General features: G+C 50.0%; 1 protein-coding gene across 2 annotated transcripts; it reads right to left on the reverse strand.

Moving 5' to 3' along the window:
• Window positions 1–983: 983 nt before the first annotated feature.
• Window positions 984–9,872, reverse strand: ZNF554 (zinc finger protein 554). Of its 2 annotated transcripts, XM_012769374.3 has the most exons (5): window positions 9,676–9,872; window positions 7,488–7,558; window positions 6,386–6,512; window positions 3,626–3,817; window positions 984–2,959 (listed from the first exon to the last, which is right to left on the reverse strand). In XM_012769374.3, the coding sequence occupies exons 2-5, from the start codon at window positions 7,518–7,520 to the stop codon at window positions 1,773–1,775; spliced, it is 1,539 nt and encodes a 512-aa protein (XP_012624828.1). In that variant the 5' UTR covers window positions 7,521–7,558; window positions 9,676–9,872; the 3' UTR covers window positions 984–1,772. The 2 variants fall into 2 exon arrangements, with proteins under 2 accessions (XP_012624828.1, XP_012624822.2); XM_012769368.3 differs by lacking the exon at window positions 9,676–9,872 and having other exon boundaries at window positions 7,488–9,624.
• Between the last annotated feature and the right edge of the window lie 3,253 nt (window positions 9,873–13,125).

The following is a 13,125-nucleotide window of genomic DNA, read 5'->3' on the forward strand; positions in this document are numbered from 1 at the left end:
TTCTCTATGAATAATTCTTGGAGGGAGGGAGATATCAAGACTGAAAACAGTGTACTCATGATACATCTAAGTCAACTTTTCTCAAGAATATAGGCTGGGCATGGTGGCTCATGCCTGTAATCCCAGCACTCCAGGAGGCCAAGGCGGGAGGATCACTTGAGGCTAGGAGTTCAAGATCAAGAGTATGCTAAAAGCTACAGATACTTTCCCCAGAAAACACATCTATGCACCAACACACATTTGCCATACAGTACAAGGCTGTTCATGGAGCCCTTAAGAAACTTACCCATCAACCAAGTTGAGCCTACATAGACCCCAGATAAAGGATCTCTACTTTAAGGAAAGGTAGCAAAATTCCTATGAACAGGTCCCATTTGGGTGAAAGGAGAGCTGAAACCTCCCTCATTAGCTCTTAGAAAAAGGGAAGATTCAGAGAAAAGTGAGGTGACTTCCAAGGGGAAATTTGAAAACCACAAACTCCCCTAGGTACTTCCTTGATTGGCCACATGGAAAATCAGGCATTGGCTTTGTACAGGCTGCTAGAGTTCAAATCCAGATTTTACTACTTTCTAATTGCATAACCTTAAGCAAGTTACTTTATTTCTGCTTCCCCTTCTGCAATATGGAGGATGAATAGTGATCGTCTCATGGGGCTGTTGTGAAGGTTAAATCAGAAACCACGTGTAAGTATTGGACTGGTGCCGGGCATACAGTAAACACTCAATAAATTTTAATGATGATGTACAACCACACTCTTGGTTTCTACTCTGCCAAGCACATCTCACAGCTGGGACTTTTCCCAGGCCACCCAAGGTTGCTAAACTTCCCCATTTTTCCAAAAAAATCACACATAATCAGATAACCTTGACTAACAATCAAGTGGATAAACTATCCACTTCTTTACATCTCTAAACTTTGCCGTGTGTGTGTGTGTGTGTGTGTGTGTGTGTGTGTGTAGGCTTCATTGGATCAAATTGCACACATTATTTTGCATCCTTTATTATTTTTTTACTTCACATCCAAAGCAATTGTCATCTTAACACACACTCTGCTTTGCCATAGTAGGGCATGAGGAAAATTAAGAAATAGCTAAGTGGCCGGGCGCGGTGGCTCACGCTTGTAATCCTAGCACTCTGGGAGGCCGAGGCGGGCGGATTGCTCAAGGTCAGGAGTTCAAAACCAGCCTGAGCGAGACCCCATCTCTACCATAAAAATAGAAAGAAATTAATTGGCCAACTAATATATATAATAAAAATCAGCCGGGCATGGTGGCTCGTGCCTGTAGTCCCAGCTACTCGGGAGGCTGAGGCAGGAGGATCGCTTGAGCCCAGGAGTTTGAGGTTGCTGTGAGCTAGGCTGACGCCATGGCACTCACTCTAGCCTAGGCAAGAAAGCGAGACTCTGTCTAAAAAAAAAAAAAAAAAAAAAAAAAGAAATAGCTAAGTGACCAACAGGGGTGGAATGACTAAGTAAAACATTGAAACAAAATACTTAATGTTGAATTAATAAGTTGAAAGTGCAAACAGAATACCTTTAGTTTCAGCAACTAAATTAACATGTGATGGTTTTCAGCAAAATCCCATTCCACATTAGCATTCTCATTGGCCAATCTTTTCTAAAAGAGTATAGCTTATTGAGTATATCACAGAGCTTTCTTTCAAGAATGTGACATGAACCTACTTCCTGTCAAATAGTACATCACCCAGGACAAAGTCTAATCACAGTTACCTGTCAGAGTGCTAAGAGGTGCTTTCTGAGGCAGCATGCAATTCCTAAAATCCAATAAGGTGGCCGCTCTGATAGAATGCTTTTGCACAGTCTATTATCTTATAGGTTTTCTGGCTAGTGTGAGTTTTCTGATGTGTGATAAGGGAAGAGCTCTGACTGAAGGCTTTCCCACATTCATTACAGCTATAAGGTTTCTCTCCGGTGTGAGTTCTCTCATGCCTCACGAGAGAAGACCTCTGGCTGAAGGCTCTTCCACACTGGTTACACTCATAGGGGTTCTCCCCAGTGTGAGTTCGCTCGTGCTGGTTGAGAGAGGAACGATCACTGAAGGCTTTCCCACATTCGTTACATTCATAGGGCTTCTCGCCAGTGTGTGTTCTCTTGTGCAAAATCAGGTAAGAGCTCTGGCAGAAGGATTTTCCACAGTCTTCACATTTATAAGGCTTTTCCCCTGTGTGAATCCTCTGATGTTGAGTCAGAGACGAAATCCTGTTGAAGGCTTTTCCGCATTCGCCGCAGGTGTAGGGCTTCTCTCCAGTATGAGTCCTCAGATGGCGTGTAAGGGTCGAGCTATGTGTGAAGGCTCTCCCACATTCCTGACACTCATACGGTTTCTCTCCCGTATGAATTCTCTGATGTTCACTCAAAGAATGCCTCCGGTTAAACACCTTCCCGCACTGGTGACATTCAAAGGGTTTCTCTGCTGTATTAATTTTGTTGTGCATGGTAAGAGCCATACTATGATTCAATGGTTTCCCATTTTCCACATACACAGACATTTTGCCCCCAGTTTGAGTTCTTTCATGTTGAATAAGGTGACTGTCTTGACTGACAGCATTTCCACATTCATTACTTTCACAGGGTCTCTGAGCTACATATCCCATCTGATGGCACTTTAAGATTGAATCAGATGCCAAACTCTCAATATCTAGCTCACTGTCACGGATGGATTTTCCTACTGACCTTCCCTGAGATAGAACAAAGTCTGAGCTCAGATTACTGTTGTCCCCAAATCCACACCATGCAGTTGCTTTCTGCTGAGCAACTGCCTTTATTTGGATGGATGCCATTTGCCTCAAAAGCCCCTGGGGGTCATCGTGGTTTTCCTTGAATTGGTCACATCCCCAGTCTTCTACTGCAAGTCTTATGATATTCACACCACTGGATGGTTCTTCCCCACAAACCACCTTCTTATAAGTTGATTCTTGGTTTTTCAGTCTTGTTTCCCAATCTGAAATACATTGGAGAGAAAAAAAAATGTTTTTGGAGGAAGAAACTGCTACCTTAAGAACAGGGCAACAAAAGCCCTTCCAACATACACAAGACCCACGTGGACTGATGGTCAAATATTGCCTTTCGACATGGGGGAAGGGTGAGAAAGAGAGACACGGGTCAGTAAAGAAGCTGAGCATAGGACACAGTGTGAGAAGTTTGGCAATGACAGAGAGGAGTGGAAGTGGATGCATAGAAGCAATTACTCAATAATGATGGGAGAATAAAGATGGCAGAGTGAAGCATCAAGACAGCAAAAGGAGAAGAGATGTAACTAGAAGAAAAGGCAGAATGACTTCAAGAAGAAAATGGGGTCAGGTGCAGAGGCTCACAACTGTAATCCCAGCACTTTGGGAGGCTGGGGTGGAAGGATAGCTTGAGCCCAGGAGTTTGAGACCAGCCTGGGCAACAGAGCAAGACCTGTTTCTACAAAAAAAATTTTTTTTAAATTAGCTGAGCGTGGTGGTGGTGGTTGTGGTGGTGCCTGTAGTCCTAGCTACTGGAGAGGCTGAGGCAGAAGGATTGCTTGAGCCCAGGAGTTCAAATTTGCAGTGAGCTACGATCACACCACTGCACTCCAGCCTGGGAAAGAGGGCAAGACCCTGCCTCTAAGAAAAAGCCTCACCTGAACAGGAGGCTTGGGGAATTCCTTTCTCCTCCACCCACAGGGCTTCTCTTTGCTGCAAACGGAAAGGCTCCACTGGCCGAAAGAGTGAATACCCCATCCGTGGGGAAAGCCTGGTGGCTTGAGGGGTCTGTGCTGGGGAAAACGGGTCGTCCTCAATTCCTGCATCAGTACTTTGGTTCTTCAGGGCTTCTGAAAGAGACAAGAGTACTTTTTAGCGGTAGCACGTTTCCCAAGCTAGAGATATTATTTTCCTAATTAAAAAAATCTTGGATTCCATTTGGATGCTATGTTTCCCCCAAAGAAAATATGCAAGTGGTAAATAAACACATGAAAAGATGCTCGATGTTTAGTCATGAGGAAAACGCACATCAAAACTACACTCTGGGAGGCCGAGGCGGGCGGATTGCTCGAGGTCAGGAGTTCGAAACCAGCCTGAGCAAGAGTGAGACCCCGTCTCTACTATAAATAGAAACAAATTAATTGGCCAACTAGTATATATAGAAAAACTTAGCTGGGCATGGTGGCACATGCCTGTAGTCCCAGCTACTCAGGAGGCTGAGGTAGTATGATTGCTTGAGCCCAGGAGTTTGAGGTTGCTGTGAGCTAGGCTGACACCACAGCACTTACTCTACCCTGGGCAACAAAGTGAGAATCTGTCTCAAAAAAAAAATAATAATAATAACCTACAGTGAGAGGCCAGGCGTGGTGGCTCACACCTGTAACCCTAGCACTCTGGGAGGCCGAGGCGGGCAGATCACTCAAGGTCAGGAGTTTGAAACCAGCCTGAGCAAAAGTGAGACCTCACCTCTACTAAAAATAGAAAGAAATTAGTTGGCCAAATAAAAATATATAGGAAAATTAGCCAGGCATGGTGGTACATGCCTGTAGTCCCAGCTACTTAGGAGGCTGAGGCAGGAGGATTGTTCAAGCCGAGGTGTTTGAGGTTGCCGTGAGCTAGGCTGATGCTATGGCACTCTAGCCTGAGCAACAGAGTGAAACTCTGTCTAAAAAAAAAACAAAAAAAAGTACAGTGAGATATCACTTCACAGTGGGATGATTAAAAAGTGTGCTGGGGCCGGGCGCGGTGGCTCACGCCTGTAATCCTAGCTCTCTGGGAGGCCGAGGCGGGCGGATTGCTCAAGGTCAGGAGTTCAAAACCAGCCTGAGCGAGACCCCGTCTCTACCATAAAAATAGAAAGAAATTAATTGGCCAACTAATATATATATATATATATAAAAAAATCAGCCGGGCATGGTGGCTCATGCCTGTAGTCCCAGCTACTTGGGAGGCTGAGACAGAAGGATCGCTTGAGCCCAGGAGTCTGAGGTTGCTGTGAACTAGGCTGACGCCACGGCACTCACTCTAGCCTAGGCAACAAAGTGAGACTCTGTCTCAAAAAAAAAAAAAAAAAAAAAAAAGTGTGCTGGCAAGGATGTGGAGAAATGAGCTTACCCTGCTGGTGGGAATGGAAAATGGACATAGAGCTGCTGTGAGAAACCGTGTGGCAATTTCTCAAAAAGCTAAATTCGAAACATAGAATTACCATATGACCCAGCAATTCCGCTCATGGGCATTTGCCCAAAGAACCAAAAACAGGGACTGATACAGATACTTGTTTGCTAATGTTCACAGCAGTGTTATTCACAACAGCCGCAAGGTGGAAACGACACAAGTGTCCATCCACTGACAGATAAATAAAACACGGTCTGTACATATGGGGGAATCTTATCCACCCATGGACAAAGCTCTGACACAGGCTATAACGTGGGGAGTCTGGAAAACATCGTGCCCAGCGAGAGACACCAGACACAAAAGGGCACATATTAGATGATTCCATTCGTATGAAACGTCCAGAATGGGCAGATGCACACAGACAGAGAGTGGGTTAGTGGTTGCCGGGGGCTGGGGGGCAGGGGTGAATGGGAAGTCAGTGGTTAATCGGTACAGAGTTTCAGTTTAGGAGGATAAAGAAGTTCTGTTAACGGATAGTTGTGTTGGTTGCATAAGATCATAAATGTGCTTAAAGCCACCAAACTGTATACTTAAAAGGCAAATTTCATGTTATATATATTTTAAAATAGAAACATTTTTTAAAAAATTACAGCTCCGGCCGGGCGCGGTGGCTCACGCCTGTAATCCTAGCTCTCTGGGAGGCCGAGGCGGGCGGATTGCTCGAGGTCAGGAGTTCGAAACCAGCCTGAGCAAGAGTGAGACCCCGTCTCTACTATAAATAGAAAGAAATTAATTGGCCAAATAATATATATAGAAAAAATTAGCCGGGCATGGTGGTGCATGCCTGTAGTCCCAGCCACTTGGGAGGCTGAGGCAGAAGGATCGCTTGAGCCCAGGAGTTTGAGGTTGCTGTGAGCTAGGCTGATGCCATGGCACTCATTCTAGCCTGGGCAACAAAGCGAGACTCTGTCTCAAAAAAAAAAAAAAAAAAAAAAAAATTACAGCTCTTCACGTTGGCAGAAAGAGTTACACATGCTCCGACTCCGTACCCAGGAGGAATCAGAGACGTTACCTGCGGCTGAACTAAGACGTGCAACTCAACGGCCACTGTAGCTACCACGTACTGAAGGAATAAGGTCATCTGATCTGTCAGAGAAACCAGGAGACCGTGAAAGCCACAGGCCAGGAGCCACGTCTGCCTTGTTTACCACTGAATCCGCACACCCTGGCGCAGCGCCTGGCAGCCGCGAATGCAAGATCCATGCGGAATCAACGGCTGCCGGAACGAATGGTGGTTGTCTTACCCAGGGAGGCCAGGTTCCCGTAGTTCTCCAGCATCACCTCTCTGTACAGCTTCCTCTGAGCAGGGGCCAGGAACTCCCACTCCTCCGGGGAAAAGTCCACGGCCACATCCTCGAAGGTCACTGATTCCTAAAATATCACAGCAGTTCTGCTCCAGATGCGGCCATCCCCACGTTCCCGGGAGGAGAGGTGAGAACGGTGGCACCAGGGAAGTTCAGAAAAGTCAGCGAAGTGCTGACATCAGGTTCCACCAGCTGCCTCGTGGGTACCTGTCCGTGGTTTACAATCAGAGGGCCATAGAGACTCCCGCCCACTGCAAACACAGCGAGGGGGACCCGTGCACGGGTCCAAATGAAATATTTGGCCTATTTCTCATTGGACTGGTTATTCTAACTTCTAGATCTGTGAGTATGACATTCCTGCTTGAGAATCTCCTACTGCAGGGACTGGGTGCAATGGCTCATGCCTGTAATCCCAGCACTTTGGGAAGCCCAGGAGGGAGGATCGCTTGAGCCCAGGAATTCAAGACCAGCCTGGACAACATAGCAAGACCCTGACTCTACAAAAAATAGAAAAGTTAGCAGGTGTGGTGGTGCCTGTAGTCCCAGCTGCTCGGGAGGCTGAGGCAGGAGGATCACTTGAGCCCAAGAGTTAGAGGCTGCAGTGAGCTGTGATTGTGCCACTGCACTCCAGCCTGGGCGACAGAACAAGACCCTGACTCAAAAAAAAAAAAAAAAAGAGGGAAAAACATGGGGGCCCTGCCTAACCCTCAATCTCTCTCAGGTGAGAGGGAGGGCAGGCAGGTAGGCCCACCCCATCCTGCCCCCTCAATAAAAAGGGTGCTTTTCTGGGCAGCCCTCCCTGCTTTATGGGGGAAGGCGCTAGAGCCCACCTCTCTCCTAGGGCCAGGCGCTCTGCTCCCTGGACCTACCCAACGTCCGTCCCTACACGTGGACGAAGGGCGAGTACTAGAACCAAACACTCGTGAGGACTCCTGTGTTTCCCACATAGCGGGGGCTCCTTCTCTATCAGTGACTGACATTCTGACGAGTTTGTTCCCTCCAGATATCCTGGGCACCTTTCAGGAGAACGAGGATGTCTCACCTGGGACCAGGGGGGCAGGTACCCAGCCGCCATTCTCGCCTCTGGGGAAAGCGGGTTCGGGGCCAGCAGGGCTGCAGCAAGGAGAGAGGTGCTGTGAAGACCAGACCCAGGCCCATCCCCAAGTCCCAGCATCCTTGGCTAGAGACCCCTGCACCACCTGGGGCGACCCCCACACGCACAGGGAGGTAGAATGAAGCCAGGACCGAGGCCAGGGGCCTTAAAGGCTCCATATGATGCACGGAGATTCCGAAGCTCTTGCAAGCAACCAACTTATTGAAATTTACAAAGCATACGAGCTCTACCGCGAAGTGAGCCACCCTGTGAGTTTCCTGTGGCTGCCTTAACAGGGAACCACAGACCCGGTGGCCTCAAACAACAGGAATTTATCCTCTCTCAGTTCCGGAGGCCAGAAGTCGGAGATTGGGATGTTGACAGGGCCACGTTCCTTCCTGAGCAAGAGGAAATTCTTTCCTATCTCTCTCGGCTTCTGGTGGCATGACTGGTGCCCTTCTACGAGAGAGAGAGACAGACACAGAGGTCACGTAGTAGCAAAGGCAGACATGGAGTGACGCAGCTGCAAGCAGAGGAATGACAGCAACTGCTGGTCACTGCCAGCAGCTGGGAGAGGCAGGAAGGATCCTCCCCTGCAGAATTCAGAGGGAGCACGGCCCTCCTGCCACAGCTTGATTCCAGGCTTCTGGCCCCCAGACTTGGGAGAGAGTAAGTTTCTGTTGTTTTAAGCCATTCAGTTTGTGGTAAGCTGTGACAGCAGCTGTGGGACACTCACACAAGGACCAAATGCAAATGGAGACATTGCTCCCTGCTCACCCCTCAGCCTTGCCACCGCGGAGCTGCCCCCAGGGGATGTGTTCAAGTGCCTTCAAGGATGCGCAACCTGCTAGGCTCCCCTCGGCCTCCACTCGGGGTAAGGTTCCCTCTTTGCTGGTGGGACCTTAAATTGCAGCTCATGGCAATGGGTACAGGACCTCCGGCCCCTTAGCTCCTGCAGACCAATTCTCTCCCACCCTCCTGTGCTTCACAGGACCCTCCCCTCCCCCCCGGCTGATCCTCAGACCCCCTCAGTCTCCCAGACCTGGGCACCTGGACCAGGAGCGTCCCTTCCAAGGTCCGATCCCTGAGACTCATGCTTGCTCCACAAGAAAGGCCAGATGAGGACGTCCTTGCAGAGAAAAATGAAATCAAGCCCAGGTAGGGGAGAGGCAGGGAACCTGGTGCTGGGAGACCAGCTGCCTCCTCACTCCTCAGCAAGTGTGCATGGGGACAACCAGAATGGGCCCTTGGTACCTTGTCACTGGGATCATAACACTGAGGCATAAGCCAGGTCTCTCCCCGGGGCACTGTGGACATTGGGACGGGATCATTCTCTGGGGTGGGGCTGTCCTGAACACTGAGCAGCATCCCTGGCCTCCACCTACTCCATGCCAGGAGCACTCCTTCCCCAGTTGTGACAACAACAAAGGCCCCAGATGGCTCCCAGAGTCCCTGGGGATGGGTGGGCAGAGCTGCCCTAGGTGAGACCCCTGGGCTAGGGAATTCCACGGACTCCTAAGACACATTTCGTCCCACGGTCCCCTGCCCTGCTGAGGTCCTAGGAGGCTGCACACGTTTAAATCCACACCTGAGTGGGGAGGAAGGGAGGAGAGGAGTGCCTGGAGCTGGTGGTCACCTGGTCTGTACCATCTGCCCCTTGGGAGTTTATTCCGGTGTCTAGTGTGAGACAGATCAAATTCAATTTTTTCCCCCAAATAACTAACGCTGGATTTCCTAACCTCGGTACTTGGAACATTTGGGGCTGATCATTCTCTGGGGTGGGCTGTCCTGGGCACTACAGGTGCTGAGCAGCGTCCCTGCCTCCACACAGCATGCCAGGAGCAGCCCCAGAGTGACAACCACACATGTTCTCCAGACATCTCCCAGTGTCCCCTAGAGGCAGATCACCCCCACTTGAGAACCCCTACCCCCACAAGGAGCCCAACTCAATCTATACTCGAAGCCTTCACGATAAAAGATCCTCGCGGGTCTGTCGCCCACTTGGCCACGCGGGCCGGGGGTCGTGCGCAAGCCGGCCGGCCTCGCCCGCGTAGCCTCCGTCCGGACCCGGAGCCCAGGACGGTCCCCGCCGCCCGGCCCGCCCGCCGCTGCCCCAGAGCCCAGCTCGGCCACTCACGGCGCTGCGGGCCCCACGTGCGCGCGGGTGGCCGTGGGGGCGCTGTCCCCACGGCGGAAGCGGCCCGCGCAGGCCGACGGCCTTCCCCGCGCGTCCCGCGACCGCCGCTCCTCTCGGCCGCTCGCGCTCCCAGCGACGGCCCCCGCCGCGCCCGTGTGAACTCCCGCGGTCGCCCGCGGACGCGCGTGGCCGCGGATCAGCACTGCGCCTGCGCACCGCGAGCCCCCGAACTACAAGTCCCAGCAGGCCCCGGGGTGTAGGGCCGGGCTCCCGGGACTCCGGGGCAGCGAACTCAGTCACAGCGTCCCCTGCGGCCGGGCGGTGTCTTCGCAAGACCGCGGGCCCCAGCGTCGGCACATACCTGGGGCTTTCTGAGGTCGGCGGAGCCTTAAACCTAAACCCTCAGTTCTGGAGACGGAACCAGCTGCGCAGCCCATTCACCGCCTGGCCGCGACTGCCAGAGGCGTGCAGCGGGGTACCCAGTTACACCGAGAAAACGCGAGTCATGTATTTAGCACGAAGCCTGACACACAAAGGTTTGCCATTAAACATTTATTATGTACTAACAAATTATATAAATATGATGCATTTATACCCATTTTTAGATTGTTTTAAAAATTATTTTTTAGAAGTTTGACATGACCAGAAATAATTATTCTTTATTAATATTAACATTAATTGACGTTATTAATGATAAATTATTACTAGTATATATTATAATAGATTCATAATATATTCTTAGTAACATAATACATAATTTTATACATAACGCTACATATAAAATTTATATGTAATATAATCATGTATTATATACCATGATAAATATTATAAAATATATTTATATTAACTATAAACATATTCATTGTGGAATATATGAATATGTCATGTATTATGTATATTAGGTATATATCAATATGTTTATATTATATATTAAAATAATACTTTAATAATTGTTAAATAATAAATAAGTTATTTATTGATAAATTATATTTATGTTTTTAGAGACGGGGTCTCACTCTTGTTGCCCAGGCTGGAGTGCAGTGGCGTCATCAAAGCTCACTGTAGCCTCCAACTCCTGGGCTCAAGTGATCCTCCTGCCTCCGGCTGCTGTGTAGCTGGAATCATAGGTGTATGTCACCACATCTGGTGATAAATTATATAAATATATAATAAATTGTATATATTTATTATTATTGGACCAAACCATGATATGTGTTACCTCTCTCCCCCAATACTATTTATTTCTCTTTCTCACTTTCTTTCTCTATATATCATGCTGTCTATGCAGCGGCCCAAACCCTCCACGGCAGATTTTCTATCAAAGAAACAGGATCCGAGGGAAACGCAAGAGACCTACGGTGCTTCCCCCATTACAGTTAAACATTCGCTAATGGTCTCTCCACCCCTGAGATGATGTGCTGTGTGATGTATGATTATAAACATTATGAATGTGACTGTCATACGATTAACAGATGCTCAGGCAGAATGAATGGGATCCTTTCTCCAGCCTTACATCATGCTTGTTGCAAGCCAGATTGGGGATCTAGCCCTGAATGCAAATCAGGTGGGAGGCTCCGGTGTGTGGATGAAACCGTGGACTGTGTGGCCCAAGCACAGATCAGTAATAAACACGTGTTGATCAATGTTCCAACCCAACTTGTTCAACCCATTTTTTTCCGTCCTAGTCTGTGATGTGGCTGATGTGCTGTGTTGCCCAGAGTCCCCGCTCTGTACTGAAGGACCTAATGCCACAGACTGACAGTCCTCAGCTTACTCAAAAATAACAGCAGTATGTTGAGGGGTTTGTAACAAATGTCAAAGTAAAAGCCATGGCAACAATTGCACGAAGATTCATAATATATTCTGGAAGGGTGGAACAGACATATACTATTGAAGGGTTTTTATACTGTGCAAAAAATGGAATAATATCACATAAGGGTAAATTAACGTGTTAGAGATGCACGCTATAAACCTTAAATGACAAAACAAACCCAGTGACAAAACAAAGAGCTCGGTGCACAGCCACAGTGAGCTCAGGCCCCAGGGAGCTGCTCGGGCAGCCACCAGGCCTCCAGCTCATGCTGGAACCTCCACCCCGGTACCGTAAGAGCTGAACCCAGGCCTCCCGCTCCCCGCCCACGGCTCGCCCCGCCCTCAAGCTGCCCACATGTCTGAATTGAACTTGAGTTTCAAGAACTGACCCTTCGTCCCCTGAACCAGGGAAGGCCCTAGATGCTGAGGCCCTGTGGGCTGTTCCTCAAGCGGGTGTTGCTGATCAGGAAGTAGACGTGGGTTCTGATCCTGAGACACCCCATCCGACACAGGGACGGTGACACTGACCCCGCAGGACTGTGAGGACACAGCAGAGCCTGCTCTGCTGGAAGCCAGACATGCCTGCTGCTGCTAAGAGTCCCACAGCGGCCCAACTGGTGGGGGCCTGGGGCAAGGATGGGATCCCAGGGACAAGAGCCAGAGCCCCCCCCCCCAGGTGGCCCCAGCGCTGGACAGGTGGCAGGTGACTGTGGGAGAAACTGCAACGAACGAGTTTATAGATAAACATTACAAAGATTGGTACAGGTACCGACTTTTTAATTTTTATTTTTTTCCTTTTTCTTCTCTCGGGAGAATGGTGGAGGTTGGGAGAATGACAGGCTGGACCTGCTGGGAGCCTCATGCCAGGCTGCCCTCTGAGCCCACAGCTGGCCCCCTGGACAGGTCTGGGGCAGAGGGGCTAAGAGGGCCAGGCAGCTCCAAGGGACAGGCGGGCCATGTGCCCAAGGCCGTGACCCCCACCCCCCAAGCTCCCAGGGCACAACGGGAAGGAGTGCTCCGGCACATCTTCATCTTGCACGGGGACGAGGTGGAGGCTGTCTGCGGGCTCGGCGCAGGGGAGGCTGAGGGCGTCCCCAGGCTGGCCACCTCCCTGCACCCTGTGAGGGCTCTGTCCTGTGTCTGTCACAGGAAGCCCTGCTGTGGTTTTTTGTGTTTTGTCTTCTCAGCCCCAGGTATTTTCAGCACAAGTGACAGGACACTCTCTTGGCTGCATGGTGAGCCCACCAGCTCTGCCGAGAGAACACCCACCTTTGCCCCCTGAGTTTAAGAGACAGAAGGGGGTGCAGGAAGCAGAGCTGGGTGCACAGGAGGGTGCTGGGCCGGCCCAGGCTTGGGGAAAAGAGGATGGGACTGACGGCACAGCCCCAGGAATCCTGTCCCCATGGAGGTGATGAGCACAGGTGGCCATCTGGCTGCCTGCTTGAGCTTGGGAAGGGTTGGGTGATGAATGTCACCAGTCCCACTGCCCAGCCTCCTCTGCAGAGGACTCCGGGGCGGCTCAGAGCACGGGAGGGGACATCAGTGTTCACACAGATGGGACAAGGGCCCCCACCGCCATCCTGCTCAGGGGCTCAGGGACCCAACCAAGCAACTCAACCGAGGCATTTTGGGGGAACT

This window comes from Microcebus murinus, chromosome 27 (assembly GCF_040939455.1).
Source record: "Microcebus murinus isolate Inina chromosome 27, M.murinus_Inina_mat1.0, whole genome shotgun sequence".
NCBI classification, from domain to species: domain Eukaryota; kingdom Metazoa; phylum Chordata; class Mammalia; order Primates; family Cheirogaleidae; genus Microcebus; species Microcebus murinus.